General features: G+C 43.9%; 1 protein-coding gene across 1 annotated transcript in view; it reads left to right on the forward strand.

The window, feature by feature from the left end:
• Positions 1 to 16,477: 16,477 nt before the first annotated feature.
• The window catches only part of SGSM1 (small G protein signaling modulator 1), an 84,175-nt gene continuing 82,035 nt past the window's right edge, over positions 16,478 to 18,617 (forward strand). Inside the window, 2 exon segments of the mRNA XM_089895384.1 lie at positions 16,478 to 16,703; positions 16,801 to 16,989. Coding sequence (XP_089751510.1) covers positions 16,478 to 16,703; positions 16,801 to 16,989 — 415 coding nt within the window.

The following is an 18,617-nucleotide window of genomic DNA, read 5'->3' on the forward strand; positions in this document are numbered from 1 at the left end:
TGGCCAATAGGCACATGAAAAGATGCTCACTTTGTTATAAAGCAGAAACTAGCACACCATTGTAAAGCAATTATACTCTAATAAAGGTGTTTAAAAAAAAAGAAAAGATGCTTAACATCACTAATTATTAGAGAAATGCAAATCAAAACTACAATACAAAGAGGTACCACCTCGTACCAGTCAGAATGGCCATCATTAAAAGATCTACAAATAACAAATGCTGAAGAGGGTGTAGAGAAAAAGGAACCCACCTACACTGTTGGTTGGAATGTATTGATAAGTTGGTGCAGCCACTATGGAAAACAGTATGGAGGTTCCTCAGAAAACTAAAAATAGAATTACCATATGATCCAGCAGTCCCACTCCTGGGCATATATCTGGACAAAACTATTATTCAAAAAAATAAATGCACCCCTGTGTTCATAGCAGCACTATTCACAATAGCCAAGACATGGAAACAACCTAAATGTCCATTGGCAGATGAATGGATAAAGAAGATGTGGCACATATATACAATGGAATACTACTACTCAGCCTTAAAAAAAGAATGAAATAATGCCATTTACAACAACATGGATGCAACTAGAATTATCATACTAAGTGAAGTAAGAAAGTGAAGGACAAATACCATACTATATCACTTATATGTGTAATCTAAAATGCAGCACAAATGAACCTATCTATGAAACAGAAACAGACTCACAGAGAACAAACTTGTGGTTGCCAAGGGGAAGGGGGGTGAGGGAAGGATGGATGGAGTTTGGGGTTAGTAGTTGCAAAATATTACATGTAGAATGGATAAACAACAAGGTCCTATTGTATATCATAAGGAACTATATTCAGTATCCTGTGATAAACCATAATGGAAAAGAATATGAAAAAGACTATATAGATGTATAACGGAGTCACTTTGCTGTATAGCAGAAATTAACACAACATTGTAAATCAGCTATACTTCAATAAAAAAAAATTTAAAAAAAGAAGCTATGACTGAAAATCTTGGAAATAAGGAGAACACATATGCTTGTTATGTCAGTAACAACTAAGGAAGCCAATTACAAGTTCTAGTAAAATAAGTTTGTGCAAGGAAGTCGTGGGCCAAATAGGAGGCCAGTGAAAATGAGGCATGACTTTGAGCCTGTGATGGGTTATAAATTTAGAAAACCATTTGATACTTGGATGGAACAATTTCCTTAGAATGACCCAGGACTGGTATTTCATTGTGTCCAATGGAATATTATTCCATTGTGTGTGTGTGTGTGTGTATGACATATATATATATAATATATATATTATATATATATATAACATTTTCTTTATTCATGCGTCTGACGATGGAGATTGCTTCCTTGGATTAGCTCTAGTAATTGATGCTGCTATGAACATGGGTGTACAAATATCTCTTTGAGATCTTGCTTTCAATTCATTTGGGTATACACCCAGAAGTGAAGTTGCTGGGTCATGTGGTAATTCTATTTTAAATTTTTTAGTAACCACCACACTGTTTTCCATAGTGGCTGCAGCATTTTACATTCCCACCAACAGTGCACAAAGTTTCCAATTTCTCCACATCCTCACCGACACTTGTCTTTTGTTTCTTTGATAGTAACCATTCTGATGGATGTGAGGTGGCACCTCCTTGTAGTTTTGATTTGCATTTCACTAATGATTAGTAATGTTGAGCATCTTTTCACATGCTTGTTGACCATTTGTATACACTTTTGAACAAATGTTTATTCAACTCCTTTGCCCATTTTTGAATGGGGACATTAGTTTTTTGTTATTGGATTGTAAGAGTTCCTTATATATCCTGAGTATTAACCCCTTATGAATGATTTGCAAATATTGTCTCCCATCCCCTGGGTTACCTTTTTCACTCTGTTGATTGCGTCATTTGATGCACATAAGTTTTTAATTTTGATGTAGTCATTTATCTATTTTTATTTTGTTGCCTGTGCTTTTGGTGTCACATCCAAGAAATCATTGCCAAACCCAACATCATGTAGATTTTTGCCCTGTATTCTTCTTCGAGTTTTATAGGTTTAGCTCTTACGTTTAGATATTTGATCAGTTTTGAATTAACTTTTGTATATGGCATAAAGTGAGAATCCAACTTTATTTATAATTCCATGAATATTTGTGGCTTTTCTGCTTATTTCTCCCTCAGCCTTGGCCATTACACATGGTTCCCACTCACTGCCCGTGTGGATGCCTCCTCCGAAGCAGCTTGTCTGTACCTGGGATGAAGAGCCACTAGGTGGCGCTGTTGTCACTCGTGAGTTTCGGCGACGATAAATCTACACCAGCCTCTGTAGCAAGGGCTTTAATTTACATAGGTTAAATCATTTAATCCTCACAATGACCCGGAGAAGGAGACAGTGAGGCACAGAGAGGCAAAGTTGCTTACTCAAAGTCACACAGCTAGGAAGTATCAGAGACAAGATTCAAATCCATAAGCCAGGGGCAGGAGGTTTCTGCAGTGAAATTGTCAGTGTACAAACACCAGCTGTCCCTGCCCGGGAAAGGCCTTTTTTTTTTTTAGGGCTGAAATTAGGTCCTTCTTATCCTTTAGGTGTTAAGATGGTTTTTCTTTTCATTTTTTAATTTATTTATTATTTTTGGCTGCGTTCGGTCTTCGTTGCTGCCCGCGGGCTTTCTATAGTTGCAGAGAGCAGGGGCTACTCTTCGTTGCGGTGCGCGGGCTTCTCATGACAGTGGCTTCTCTTGTTGTGGAGCACGGGCTCTAGGCGTGCGGGCTTCAGTAGTTGTGGCACACGGGCTTAGTTGCTCCGCGGCATGTGGGATCTTCCCAGACCAGGGCTCGAACCCATGTGCCCTGCATTGGCAGGCGGATTCTTAACCACTGCGCCACCAGGGAAGTCCCGGTTTTTCTTTTATGAAATGATGGAGACAGTGGATGTGTGGTGGTTTTTTGCGTCCTTAATAACCAAAATTAAAAATTTCCAGGAATTCCCTGGTGCTCCAGTGGTTAGGACTCCACGCTTTCACTGCTGAGGGCACAGGTTCAATCCCTTGCCTGGGAACTGAGATTTTGCAAGCCACGTAGCACAGCCGGAAAAAAAAAATTTTTCCTATCCAATACATATTCCCCTGCAATTTTCAGGCCCCAAATATGCAAGATCAGGAACCATTTCCCTTAATGAACAAGCTATGGTGTTCAGTTAGGAAATTCAAGTGTGTACAACAATTCTGTTGGTCACGCAGTCCAAGTGGAATACAGTCAGTAATGTGGCACATATATTTATAAATGCACCAAACAATGAGAAATATAACAAAAATTTTTTTGTATCATACCCAAAGCAATAATTTATGAAGAGGAAGAGATAAATTTCAAACAGAATCAATGATTAGGCTCTTGGATTATTTGATAATCAAGTTAAGAAGAGGAGTAAACCCTAAAATATTGAAGGAATATACAAATCTGACCGGTTTCACAAGAAATCAGGATAACAGAAAACTATAGGTTTTCATTATAGGTTATTAGCATTTTTATGTATATTTATTTTTTACCTTTTAAAAAAATCATAGTTCATTTACAGTGTTGGGTTAGTTTCAGGTGTACAGCAAAGTGATTCAGTTATACATACATATATATGTCTTTTTCAGATTGTTTTCCATCTATGTGGAAAGAAAAACAGACCTTTTTGAATCAGGAGTTTGTGACAAACCACAGCAAGGCATTCATGTGGCATTAGGACATTTAAAAAAATTAATCCTGTAGGTGGATAGTTGTGGCTTCCTCAATATCACTGTGGGACTCCTCTTGTAAATGACAGTAAAACCACTTTTGTACACCACCACCCATATGTGCAAGTGTAAGGCCATCTTCCTAGGAATAATTGCTCAATTTGAGTTTAATTTCTTTACCATTTGTTTTTCTGATTTCACAGGTTCACCCCTTTAAGCCTCCAAAAATCACATTAACTGGATCCTTTTTTTTTTTAAACATCTTTATTGGAGTATAATTGCTTTACAATGGTGTGTTAGTTTCTGCTTTATAACAAAGTGAATCAGCTATACATATACATATATCCCCATATCCCCTCCCTCTTGCGTCTCCCACCGGCCCACCCTCCCTATCCCACCCCTCTAGGTGGTCACAAAGCACCGAACTGATCTCCCTGTGCTATGAGGCTGCTTCCCACTAGCTATCTATTTTACATTTGGTAGTGTATATGCCACTCTCTCACTTCATCCCAGCTTACCCTTCCCCTGCCCCATGTCCTCAAGTCTATTCTCTATGTTCCAAAATATAGTAGAGGGAGGAATACTCCCAAACTCATTCTACGAGGCCACCACCACCCTGATACCAAAGCCAGACAAAGATGTCACAAAGAAAGAAAACTACAGGCCAATATCACTGATGAACATAGATACAAAAATCCTCAACAAAACACTAGCACACAGAATCCAACAGCACATTAAAAGGATCATACACCATGATGAAGTGGGGTTTATCCCAGGAATGCAAGGATTCTTCAATATACGCAAATCAGTCAATGTGATAAACCATATTAACAAATTGAAGGAGAAAAACCATATGATTATCTCTATTGAGGTAATATTGATTATCTATTGAGACGCAGAAAAAGCTTTCGACAAAATTCAACACCCATTTATGATAAAAAACCCTCCAGAAAGTAGGCACAGAGTGAACTTACCTCGACATAATAAAGGCCATATATGACAAACCCACAGCCAACATCATTCTCAATGGTGAAAAACTGAAACCAATTCCTCTAAGATCAGGACAAGACAAGATTGTTCCTAACAAAGGCTCTGATGCTAATCCTAACTAAGGCCTGACACTACTCCTAACTCAGGCCATGGCACTAATCCTATCTCAGGCCCTGACACTGTCCCTAACTAAGGACCTGACACTACTCCTAACATAGGCCCTGACACGGTACCTAGCAAAGGCTCTGATGCTAGTTCTAACTAAGGCCCTGACACTACTCCTAACTCAGCTCCTAGCATGATAACTAACAAAGGCTCTGATGCTACTCCTAACTAAGGCCCTGACACTGTCTGTAAGTAAGGCCTTGACACTACTACTAACTCAGGACCTGATACTGTCCCTATCTAAGGCCCTGACAGTACACCTAACTCTGGCCATGACACTGACCCTAACTAAGGCCTTGACACTGCTCCTAACTCAGGCCCTGACACTGTCCCTAACTGAGGCCCTGACACTACTCCTAACTCAGGCCCTGACACGATACCTAACGAAGGCTCTGACGCTAGTCCTAACTAAGGCCCTGACACTGTCCCTAACTAATGCCTTGACACTACTCCTAACTCAGGCCCTGATATTATACCTAACAAAGGCTCGGATGCTAGTCCTAACTAAGGCCCTGACACTGTCCCTAACTAAGGCCTGACACTGTCCCTAATTAAGGCCCTGACACTACTCCTAACTCAGGCCCTGCTAGTCCTAACAGGGCTTTGAGAAGGATAGGTGTTAGCTCTTCTCTAAATGTTTGATAGAATTCACCTGTGAAGCCATCTGGTCCTGGGCTTTTGTTTGTTGGAATATTTTAAATCACAGTCTCAATTTCAGTGCTTGTGATTGGTCTGTTTCTTTTCTATTTCGTCCTGGTTCAGTCTCGGAAGGTTGTGCTTTTCTAAGAATCTGTCCATTTCTTCCAGGTTGTCCATTTTATTGGTATAGAGTTGCTTGTAGTAATCTCTCGTGATCCTTTGTATTTCTGCAGTGTCAGTTGTTACTTCTCCTTTTTCATTTCTAATTCTATTGATTTGAGTCTTCTCCCTCTTTTTATTGGTGAGTCTGGCTAATGGTTTATCAATTTTGTTTATCTTCTCAAAGAACCACCTTTTAGTTTTATTGATCTTTGCTATTGTTTCCTTCATTTCTTTTTCATTTATTTCTGATCTGATCTTTATGATTTCTTTCCATCTGCTAACTTTGGGGGTTTTTTGTTCTTCTTTCTCTAATTGCTTTAGGTGTAAGGTTAGGTTGTTTATTTGAGATGTTTTTGTTTCTTGAGGTAGGATTGTATTGCTACAAACTTCCCTCTTAGAACTGCTTTTGCTGCATCCCGTAGGTTTTGAGTCATCGTGTTTTCATTGTCATTTGTTTCTAGGTATTTTTTGATATCCTCTTTGATTTCTTCAATGATCTCTTGGTTATTAAGTAGTGTATTATTTAGCCTCCATGTGTTTGTATTTTTTACAGATTTTTTCCTGTAATTGATATCTAGTCTCATAGTGTTGTGGTTGGAAAAGATACTTGATATGATTTCAATTTTCTTAAATTTGATTTGTGACCCAAGATATGATCTATCCTGGAGAATATTCCATGAGCACTTGAGAAGAAAGTGTATTCTGCTGTTTTTGGATGAAATGTCCTGTAAATGTCAAGTAACTCCATCTTGTTTAATGTACCATTTAAAGCTTGTGTTTCCTTTTGTATTTTCATTTTGGATGATCTGTCCATTGGTGAAAGTGGGATGTTAAAAGTCCCCTACTATGATTGTGTTACTGTTGATTTCCCCTTTTATGGCTGTTAGCATTTGCCTTATGTATTGAGGTGCTCCTGTGTTGTAACTGGATCTTTTAAGGCCCACGTAGCTTCCCCAAATTGTCTTTTGAGCTTCAAAATTAAGTTGTTGAGAGAACTCTTCCAGCCCAGGAATTCTTAAGGACTCCCTATTTCCTATGGGATAATGGGTGGGGGGCTCACCTAAAAATAAGCCATGAAGGAGGTGCATCCAAGTGTCAGTGATGTGGTTCCCTGGTGAGCAGATTATTGTTTATGTGATGGTTCTTCTTTTGTTTTTTGTTTGTTTGTTTGTTGGGTTTTTTTGCAGATCTGCCCCAGATATGAGCTGCCCCTTTGCAGCACTCAGCATTACAGCAGAAGTGAGTGGGTCCCTGAGAACCACAAGCTGCTATGGGGGAAGCGTGGCCTGAACACCTGGGGCCCCCCTCAGCAAAACACCTCCATAGCGACCACAGGACCTGGCACTAAGAATAACCCTGTTTTTGCAGGCACGATTGCCCCTGCCTTAAGTCAGAACCTGGAGGTACTCCAAGGCAGAGCCCCCTTGTTGCAAGTAGGGAGCCCGGTGACACCAAAGGCAAGACTGTGCTGAGATGTAGGCTCTGGCCTTTGCTACCGGTGGCCCTGCTTCTGCCGAGGGCACAGTGAGGAGCAGCCTTGTCATTAGGGTCCCCTCATCACCTGCCCAGGCTCTTTTGGACACAGAACTGTCAGGCTATCACCCAGCTCATTTTCCTCTGGTTCAGGATCCACACTTCTGGAGTCTAGGAAGCAAAAGCCGACCTGAAAAAACAGTTTGCTTGAGAAGCAGCCAGAGCTCGGGTTCCTGTATCCTGGACCTTGCTTCTGCTCTGTCTTCGTTTCTTTTATAATTTTTTAAAATTTATTTATTTATTTATTTATTTTTGGCGGTGTTGGGTCTTTGTTGCTGTGCACAGGCTTTCTCTAGTTGCAGAGTGCGGGGGCTACTCTGTTGCAGTGCGCAGGCTTCTCATTGCGGTGGCTCCTCCTGTTGTGGATCACGGGCTGTAGGTGCTCGGGCTTCAGTAGCTGTGTCATGCAGGCTTCAGTAGTTGTGACTTGCGGGCGGTAGAGCGCAGGCTCTGTAGTTGTGGCACACGGGCTTAGTTGCTCCGCAGCATGTGGGATCTTCCCGGACGAGGGCTCGAACCCATGTCTCCTGCATTGGCAGGCAGATTCTTAACCACTGCACCACCAGAGAAGCCCTGTGTCTCTGTTTCTAACACAAATTTATCTCTCATTTGTGCATTCCTCCAGGAAACTGGAAACCCAAGACCTCGAAGGGAGTGTGAAGAGAAGGAGGCAGAATGAGACCAAGCAGAAGATACCTCGTGCCCAGATCTTGGTTTCTAATGCCACACTCCAAAAGAAGAAACTAAGGCGTCCTGGAGAAGTAGCTGATTCACAAGGAGGCAAGATTCACAAAACACGCAGGTACTTGCAATTCCTGCTGAGACCCTACCCCATCATCTTTATTATTATCATTATTATTTTCCATTTTGTGCAAAGGTACCAACATATGTTCATAACAATTTTTTGAAAAGCACACTGCTGGAGGGACTTCCCTGGTGGTCCACTGATTAAGACTCTGTGCTCTCAATGCAGGGGGCACAGGCACGGGTTCAATCCCTGGTTGGGGAACTAAGATCCCACATGCTGTGTGGTGCGGCCAAAAAAAAACCCAAACGTACTGCTGGAAAGAGCACACAATTCAAAGTAAGTCTCCTTCCCATACATTAGTAAAGGGAGAAAGACCCATCGGCAAAGAGAATGGAGCCACACACAGCAAGAGATGCTATTCGGCTTGTCCTTTTCTTCTGTCAAATCCGCCCCGCATATCTTTCCATCAATTTAAGTGACTCAGAGTGAGTGTCTTTCCTGTCTCAAGAGCCTTGACTAAGATCTGCTTTAGCAGCTCAATAACACAATTTTATCACTTCAGTAAATTAACAGTCATATGTACTTACATGGCATGTACACCAAGAGTCTCCATAAACACGATGTCATTTGATTCTTATCTTCACAGGTGCACTGGGAGATAGATAGACAAGTAGAATTAACACCTCTCCCATTTCATAGATGAGAAAAGTGAGGCTTAGAGGATAAGGAATGATGTTCAGAAGGCAATGCCTGTGGCACAGGAACCAGGACATCCTGGAGCCCTCAGAGACCATCTGGAACACTTTTCTCTCCCACCTTCTCCAGGCCTCACTCATAGGCACACTCCTGAGCCACATACTCTTCGTTCTGCTTCAGTAACAATGTTCACACCAAATAACTTCAGCCCTCTGGCTACAGCTGACTGGAGCAGATAGGGCCACCTGACCCAGGATAGAGTCAGTTCATTGGCTAGGCTAAGCCAATCAGATTTTGAAGTTTGGAGACTGGAGACGGGTTTTTTAATAAATTTATTTATTTATTTTTGGCTATGTTGAGTCTTTGTTGCTGAGTGTGGGCTTTCTCTAGTTGCGGCAAGCTGGGGCTACTCTTCATTGCAGTGTGTGGGCTTCTCATTGCAGTGGCTTCTCTTGTTGCGGAGCACAGGCTCTAGGCATGCGAGCTTCAGTAGTTGTGGCATGTGGCTCAGTAGTTGTGGCTCATGGGCTCTAGAGCGCAGGCTCAGTAGTTGTGGCACGAGGGCTCAGTTGTTGTGGCTCTTGGGCTCTAGAGCACAGGCTCAGTAGTTGTGGCGCATGGGCTTAGTTGCTCCGCGGCATGTGGGATCTTCCTAGACCAGGGCTTGAACCCATGTCCCCTGCCTTGGCAGGTGGATTCTTAACAACTGTGCCACCAGGGAATTCCCTAGAGACTATTATTTCTTGAGCATTTTCTGTATGCCAGGAATATAGCACTTGGCATCCATTTCATCCTCACAACAAGCTTATATTGATCATTATTGCCCCCATCTTATAAATGAGGAAACTGAAGTTCAGGAAGGTTAAGGGACATGATCAAGGTCACACAGCTGGCAAGTAGCTGAGTTGAAATTCAGTCTTGTGTATGTCTGACCAGAGACTGTGGTCTTAACCAGTATGTGGTGCTGCCTCCCTGAGTGGACCCCAGAGCTTTCTCAGCCACCCCGCTTTCAACACCCCAGTATTCAATTTACTGACCAACATGTAATTCCCCAAATGTATCTTACTGGCTGTCACCTCTGAACCCTGCATGTGTTATTCCTTCTGCTTTCCATGCCCTGGATCTGTCACCTCCTAACAGCCAGACCTTGGGCTTTGTTACTCCATCTCATTGATCTCAGTTTCCTTGTGTGTAGAATGGGAAACACTGATTGTAACCTTTACCTCGTAAGGACAATATGAGGATCAAGTGATGACTGTGAAACCACTTTATAAACTTCGGCAATACTCCCCCAAACTGTCTACAGATTAGTACAATCCTTAGGGAAAATCCCAACACCATTTTTGCAGAAATGAAAAAACTGATCCAAAAATTCATGTGGAATATCAAGAGTCCTCAAAGAGTCAAAACAATCTTTAAAAAGAACAAAATTGGTAGATTCACACTTCCTTACAGTTATCAAAACTGAGGTGCTGGAATAAGGATAGTTATATAGATCAACTGAATAAAATTGGGGGCCCAGAAAGGAGACCATACATCTATGATCGACTGGTTTTCAAGAGGCTGCCAAGACCATTCAATGGAGAAACAATAGTTTCTTTTTTTTTAATTGGAGTATAGTTGATTTACAATGTTGTGTTACTTTCTGCTGTACAGCACAGCAAATCAGTTATGCATATACATATATCCACTCTTTTTTAGATTCTTTTCCCATATAGGTCATTACATAGTATTGAGTACAGTTCCCTGTGCTACACAGTAGGTCCTTATTACTTATCTATTTTATATATGGTAGGGTGTATACATCAAGCCCAATCTCCCAAGTTATGCCTCGCCCCACACTCCCCCCCTGCTAACCATAAGATTGTTTTCTACATTTGTAACTCTACTTCTATTTTGCAAATAAGAACTTATTTTGTAAATAAGTTCTGTTTTGTAAATAAGTACCATTTTTTAAAATTCCACATATAAGTGATATCATATGATATTTGTCTTCTTTGTCTGACTTACTTCACTCAGTATGACAATCTCTAGGTCCATCCATGTTGCTGCAAATGGCATTATTTCGTTTGTTTTTATGGCTGAGTAATATTCCATTGTATATATGTACGACATCTTCTTTATCCATTCCTCTGTTGATGGACATTTGCTTCCATGTCCTGGTTATTGTAAGCAGTGCTGCAGTGAACACTGGGGTGCATGTGTCTTTTTGAACTATGGTTTTCTCTGGATATATGTCCAGGAGTGGGATTGCTGGATCATATGGTAGCCTTATTTTTAGAAACAATAGTTTCTTGAAAAAAGGGTACTGGGACAACTGGATATCCACATGCAAATGAAGTTGGACCCTTACCTCACACCATATATAAAACTTAACTCAAAATGGATTGGAGACTTAAATATAAGAGCTGTACCTATAAAACTCTTAGAAGAAAACATACGGGCAAATAGGCATAACCTTGGTTTTGGATATAGTTTCTTAGATATGGCATCAAAATCACAAGCAACAGGGACTTCCCTGGTGGTCCAGTGGTTAAGACTCCATGCCTCCAATGCAGGGGGCACAGGTTCGATCCCTGGTTGGGGAACTAAGATCCCACATGCCCTGTGGAGCGGACAAAAAAAAATTTTTTTTAATCACAAGCAACAAAAGAAAAAATACATAAATTGGACTTTATAAAAATTTAAAACTTTTTTTGCACTATCTCAATAGGCTTCTATCAAGAAAGAGAAAAGATAGCCCACAGAATGGAAGAAAATATTTGCAAGCCATATATGTAATAAGAGTCTAGTATCCAGAATACATAAAGAATTCATACAACTCACCAATAAAAAGACAATTCAATTTAAAATGAGCAAAAGACTAGCATAAAACTTCTCCAAAGAAGTTATACAAATGGCTTACAAGCATATGAAAAGATGTTCAACATCATTAGTCATTAGGGAAATGCAAATCAAAATCACAATCAGATACCACTTCACACCCACTAGGATGACTATAATTTTTAAAAAGGAAAATAGGTTTTAGCAAGGATGTGAAAAAATTGAAATCCTTGTACATTGCTGGTAGGAATGCAAAATGGTACAGTCACTATGGAAAAGAATATGGAGGTTCCTCAAAACGTTAAGCATAGAATGACCATGTGACCCATGTCTTAGTCAGTTTGGACTGTTATAACAAAATACCATAGACTAGGTGGCTTATAAACAACAGAAATTTATTTCTCACAGTTCTGAAGACCAGAAAGTCCAAGATTGAGGCACTGACAAATTCAGTGTCTGGTGAGAGCCCACTTCCTGATTCATAGATGGCTATCTTCTTGCTGTGTCTTCACGTGGTGGAAGGGGCCAAAGAGCCCTCTGGGGTATCTTATAAGGGCACTAATCTCATTCATGAGGGTTCCATCCCCCTGACCTAAACCTAATCACCTCCAAAAGGTCCTACCTCCAAATACTGTCACACTGGGGATTAGATGTCAACATATAAATTTGAGGGGAACATCAACACTCGGTCTATAGCACCCAGCAATTACACTCCAAGTTAAATAAAAATATTTGTCCACATAAAATCTTGTACATCGAAGTATACAGCACTATACATAGCAGCATTATTCACAACAGCCAAAAGGTGGAAACAATCCAAATGTCCATCCACTAATGAATGAAGAAACAAAATGTGGTATGTCCATAAAATGGAAATTCTTAGGCCATAAAAAGGAATGAAGTACTGATACATGCTACAACATAGATGAATCTCAAAAATATGGTATGTCAAAGAAGCTGGACACAAGGCTACCTACCTACTGGATCATTTAACTTACATAAAATCTCCAGAACAGGCAAACTGATAGGTACAAAAAGCAGATTAGTGGTTGCCAAAAGTTGGGGGAAGGGGGAAATGTGGAGTGACTGCTTAATGGGTACAGGGCTTCCTTTTGAGATGAAGTGTTCTGGAACTAGAGAGTGGTGATGGCTTCATCACATTGTGAATGTACTAAATACAACTGAATTGTCCACTTTAAAATGGTTAGAATGGTGAATGTTATGTGACTGTTACCACAGTAAATTAAAAAGGCTTGCTGATGGATAGAATGTGGAATGAGAAGGTAAGAAGGAAATCAAGACTCTCCTGGGTTTTTTTAGGGAGTTATGGACTGGAGGAGCCTTAAGTACTCACTGTGTTACAGTCTCCACCACATCCATTCTCTTCTTTGACTAGGCATGCTCATTCCCGCCCCAGGGGCTTTGCACCTGCTCTACCATGTGCCTGGAATGATCTAGATCTATATTTATTGACATAGATAGATGTTCTTTTTTTTTTTTTTTTTTTTTTTTTTTGCGGTACGCAGGCCTCTCACTGTTGTGGCCTCTCCCGTTGCGGAGCACAGGCTCCGGACGCGCAGGCTCAGCGGCCATGGCCCACGGGCCCTGCCGCTCCGCGGCATGTGGGATCCTCCCAGACCGAGGCACGAAGCTGTGTCCCCTGCATCGGCAGGCGGACTCTCAACCACTGCACCCCCAGGGAAGCCCGAGATGTTCATTTTTAAGTGAAAAAGCAGGTCACTTTTTTTTACAAATGTTCATGTAAACAGATGAACACATTACATAGAATAATTTTATCAGCAAGGTGTTTTCAACTGCAGGTAAGAGAAAACTCTAGGTCAATGACTTCACAATAGGGTCATGCCGTTGTGCCAGTAATCAGTGTATTGCTTTTCAACTCCAAATTCTTTCTTCCATAGTGAATGGAAGTGTTCAGAGGTCTTTGGCCATAAGCCACAGAAGCTGACTTTGGCTAATTTAAGAAGAAAAACGGGCATTCCCGGAGTTCAAGGGAGGCTCCTCCATAATAAAGACTGCATTAAGATTGTCTTTTATACTGAGCACGATGCTGAGATTTCTCAGTAGAGGGCGCTAAAGAGACACTGCAGGAGAAACAGGCCTTTCTCGCTGGTTCCCACAGCTGCACCAGTGGTCAGCAGCACAGGTATGAGGCAAAGCCTGGGTAGCTGTGAGTCAGATGGTGGAATTCTCAGACCCTGAGGAGGGCTTTGGGATCTTTCCAAGCTGATCTTAGGTGATGGCGCCCCAAGTGGTGAGTGGTCTAACTTCAGCGGAGAGAGCCAAGCTCCTGGTTCAGAAACCTGAGCAAATCCAGGTTCCACAGATGCCCATCTTCCTGTTGCTATTAAAGCAAGCTTCATCAAGTCCTTCTTTTTGGAAGAAAAGCTCCAGGTTTTCAAGGAGGGACCATCACAGGTCACCTATCCATGCCTAGTGCTTGGCAGAAGGAAAAACATGGGTTTTGAGAAATGGCTCCCCATAGTGGGGCCTGGGCATCCTACTTTTCTAAAGTACCACAATTATCCTAGGGGCACAGTCAAGGATAGAACCACTGGATCAATCTCTTGAGCCCTGAGGTCAGAATTCTGACTGCTGTTCACTTTGTGTATTACCATTTTTTTTTTCTTTTGCCAATAGGCAACTGTTTCTCATACTCTGGGCACCTGCACTGGAGATAGTGAGGTGGGGGGTGTGTGACTGAGACTCCCCTCCCTCAGAAGGAGCAGGCTGTGTGACCCAGGCCAGACCAATCAGATGCTTCCTCTCTGGAACAGGGCCTTAAATAGGTGGAGCTCCTGTCACCTGAGTGGTGGTGCTCTAAAGTCTTTGTCAGATGACTATTCCCAAGAGTCTCTTTCTGGCCTTCCAGAGCTGCCTTGGTTTTCATCCCATTTCTGAGTCTTCCAGCCTCCCTTGGACTCTGGGAATGCCCATTATCCTTCCAGTCTATTCCCTTTTGCTAAGTTAGCCAAAGTCAGAACCTGTGGCTTATGGTCAAAGGCTCCTGACACTGACAAATGGAAAAGAGGGGACTCTGGATCCACGGCTACAGGGAGAGGGCACACTCTGAGCTGTCCTCAGTCCTTCTGAAAGGAAAACTGAATAGTGGGGGCCCCTCTGGGGCAGGATGCAAATCCTAAAGTGGACTTCAAGGCCTTACAGGACTTTGGCCCACCATTGTGCTCCTTGTTTGTGCCACTCCAGCCCCACTGGCTTCTCAGCTTGTCGTCACACTCAGTGGGCGTACTCCCACCTCAGGGTCTTTGCACTTGCTGTTCCCTTTGCCTGGAATGCTCTTCCTCCAGAAATCCCCACAGCCTACTCCTTTGCCTTTGCTCAAATGACATCTCTTCAGTGGGGCCTCTCTCAGCTACCCCACTTCAAAATACAAAGCCCACCCGTCTGGGCCCTCCCTCTCTGCTTTGCCTACTTTATTTTTCTCCAGAAGCTTCCATCCTACTATATCATCTGCTTATTTATTTTGTTGTCTATTCCCTAAGCCCCACAAAGTGAGGCATTTTGTCTGTCTTGCTCACTTCAGTATCCCCAGCACAGTAACCTGGCACATAGTAGGTGCTCAATAAATATAGATCTGAGATGCATCCTGGGTGGATGCAGTCAGGAACTTGGTGGAACAAACCTTGGTCCCAAAGAGCCCATTGCCTGCCCAGCCCTGGAGATCCTGGCTGACAGGTGCCCCTATTGGGGTCCTGCCAGGACCCCACTCTCCCAATGACCTGCATGTGGGGGAGGGAGCCCCTCAAGGCTTGGCATCTCCTGGATGGAGAACCAGTGTGCCTTGGAAGATTCTTAATAATACCGCATACCTCAAAGATATGGCGGGTTCAGTTCCAGATCATCACAAAAAAAGCGTGAATAGCAAAATAAAGCAAGTCACACAAATGTTTGTTTCCCAGTGCTTATAAAAGTTATGTTTACACTATACTGCAGTCCATTAAGTGTGCAATAGCATTATGTCTAAAAAAATGGACATACCTTAATTTCAGAATACTTTATTGCTAAAAAATGCTGTCATCCAAGCCTTCATTGAGGAGTCGATCTTTTTGCAGGTGGAGGGTTTGAAATATTGTGAGAATTACCCAAATGTGACAGACACAAAGCAAACGAATGCTATCGGGAAAATAGCACCAATACACTTGCTAAATTCAGGGTTGCCACAAACTTTCCATTTGTAAAAACAACCCCACGATATCTGCAAAGTGCAATAAAGGGTAGAAGAGACACAAGCAACACTTCAGTTGAACATAGACTGAAACCTATAAGTTGGCTGGGAAAATGTGAACACTGACTGGATATTTGTTGTTATTAAGAATTTAGTGTTAATTTTCAGGTCTGATAATGAGATTGGGGTTTTGTTGTAAACAAAAAGAGTTCTTATATTTCAGAGATACACACTGAAATATTTATAGATGAAATGATAATGGTGTCAGGGGGTAGGACACAAATGACATATAAAAAAGAAAAGATTGGCTGTATATTAATAACTGGGGATGGGTAAATCCGGTTTATTATGCTATTCTCTCTACTTTTATATATGTTTGAAAATGTCCATGGTAAAGTTTTTAAAATGAAAAAAAAAAAGCAAAGCAGAATAAAACGAGGTATGCCTGTAATAATAATAACAACAACAGTAATAGTAGCAGCACAGCTATCTTTTATGGTTGCTGGCCTTTTGTTCCTAGGTGTGCGCTTTACATTCAGTACTTCATTTAAGTCTCATATTATTCCCATGAGGTGATCATATTATACCCACTTTAAAGATGAGAAAACCGAAGCTAGTAGAGTGTCGATAGTAGCCCCACCGTCTCCCGCCACTTCCAAGCCTGGCACACAGCAGACATTGAATAAATGATGCTGTCCTTCCCGGCCCCAAAGAAGGCGGGTGGGCATGGAGCGGGGGGGGGGGCGGTCCCTCAGGAGGGAGGTCCAGGCGCGGGATGCGCGGGACGCGCCGGATGCGCGGGGGTGAGCATGTGTGTCGGGCCGCGCGGAGCCTCAGCTAGGGCCTGGGCGGCCCAGCGTGGCTCTTCCGAGGGTGGGGCAGCCGCGGCCCGGCCTGACGTCTGGCGCCTTGACCGTCACTCGGCGCTCGCCCCGCCCCGCCGCGGCCGCAGCAGCCGGGAGAAGCCCCTAGGAGCCACCGCCGCCGGCCGCACTCGGATCGCAGCGGGCGCAGCCATGGCTTCAGGGCTGGCGGGTAAGGGGACGCGGGGCGCGGGGGCGGCGGGAGGGCAGCCCCGAGCCGCGGCCCCCAGCCCTCGGCTGAGCGGCAGTTCCCCCGTGTCACCCCACAGAGGCGGAGACCCGGCAGAGGTTGCTGCGCACCGTCAAGAAGGAGGTAAGTGCCGGGCGGGGGCCGGGGGCGCGACCCACAGGGCAGGGAGCCACCGCAGCCAGCCCGGAAAGCGTCTGCAAAGGAGCGGTGGCCTCCTGGGGTGTGGAGCTACCCTGCGTTGGTGCTGACCCCACGGAGCTAGAAGCGGGTGAGCTTGGGGGTGGGATTATTGGTGGGGGGCCCTGGGTGTTTTTGTGCTGTGTGCAGGGGCGACTGCTGCGTGAGGGCCCTCCAGGTGGAGGCACACCTGGATGTGTCTGAGTAGGACCCCCTCTTGTGGAAGAGCAGGTTGGTGGGTCTCGCCAAGGTGAGAAAAGCACTTGGTGGGGCTGACAGGGCATGTTGCTGGGGGCGGGCTGGATGGGACTGCAGCAGGAGCACCAGACTTTGGGAAAGGGGAGGAAGTCACTACGGGGAAATAAAGCTTCCCACCTACCCCTCCCCGAAATTCTCAGTCCTTGGAGCCACCCCCAGGAGCCAGGGGGCTCCCTCCCTGAGAGTCCCAGGTCAGTGGGTTACTCCATTTGAGGCATGTGCGCATGCTCCCCTGGCAGGCAGGCCCCCCCTGACCCCCACCCCACCCCACCCTCGAACGAGGGTGAGAATTAGTCAGGGTTCAGCTGCCCCTCTGCCCCTTCCCTCTCCCTGGGGTTAGACGGAAGCCCAGTCTAGCCTTAGAGTTAATAGTTCATGACTTCTCGGAGAGTGGGAGAATCTATAGTGATGGGTGCCTGGGAAAGCATTTAGATACCTGGACTGCGTGTGTTTTTTTGTGTGTGTACGTGCATGCACCTGTCTGTGTGGGTGAGGACACGTAGCTGTGAGTATGTGTATCTGAGAACATGTGTGCATCTGCCTGGAGATATCTAAGTGTATCTCTGTGTGTACATGCATCCGTGTGTCTGTGTGTTTGTCTGTTTTTGTGATTATGATGTGTATCTGTGTGATGTGGGAATCTCTGTGAATGAGTGAGGTTGTGACTGTGTGTGTGCATGTGACATGGGATGCATGAGTCTGTGTGTGAATGAGTGAGCTGTGACCATGCGTGCATGAGTGAGGCTGTGTCTGTGTGTGTGCATCGCCCTCCTCATGTCACCCGCATCCCTCCACGTGGGACCCCATTGCTGCTGAGCCTGCCTCACATCTGCATCCTGAGTGCTCAGCCCTAGACCAGGAATGGCCGCAGACCTTGGGGGCTGACCTGATCCTGTGCCTCTGTGTATGTTGAGGGTGTCAGTGTCTGGTAACAGTGCTGTCCACCAAGAAGCCCCTCCCCGCATGGTGGCAGATACCACCAAGGGCAGCCTGGAGGCTGGAACCTGTTGCTGCCCCTCCCTGCTTGGGGAGCGTGGGCATGTGTCTGTGCATATGTCTCAGTGTGTGGCATGTCCCATTGTTGCTAAAAGAATCAGCTCCAGGCTGACTGCACATTCTAGCGTTTCTGAATAAGAAGACGTACAGGCTACATGGAATCCCTCAGAAAGGCCCAGAACTTTTCAGCTCAGGCCTCTTAGAGACCCCTGTGGGGACCTGAAGAAAGCTCTGTCTAGACCCTCTTTCCATCAAAACCTACATATTCTGATTGTTTCGGGGGGAAGTGTGTATAGACCTCCCGCCCAAAACCCTTCAGGTTAAAAACATACAATTTTTTTGTTCATTGTTTAATTAAACCTAGGTGTAATATGTGCTCCCCAAATGTTTTCACCTGGAGTGGCTGTGTTTTTAAGGAAATGCTTGACTGGTTCAACAAGAGGTTGGGGGAGGGGACCTACAGGC

The sequence above is a fragment of the Delphinapterus leucas genome, chromosome 14 (assembly GCF_059928025.1).
Source record: "Delphinapterus leucas isolate spDelLeu-1000000601 "Yukka" chromosome 14, BTC_Dleu_Yukka2, whole genome shotgun sequence".
In the NCBI taxonomy this organism is placed as follows: Eukaryota; Metazoa; Chordata; class Mammalia; order Artiodactyla; family Monodontidae; genus Delphinapterus; species Delphinapterus leucas.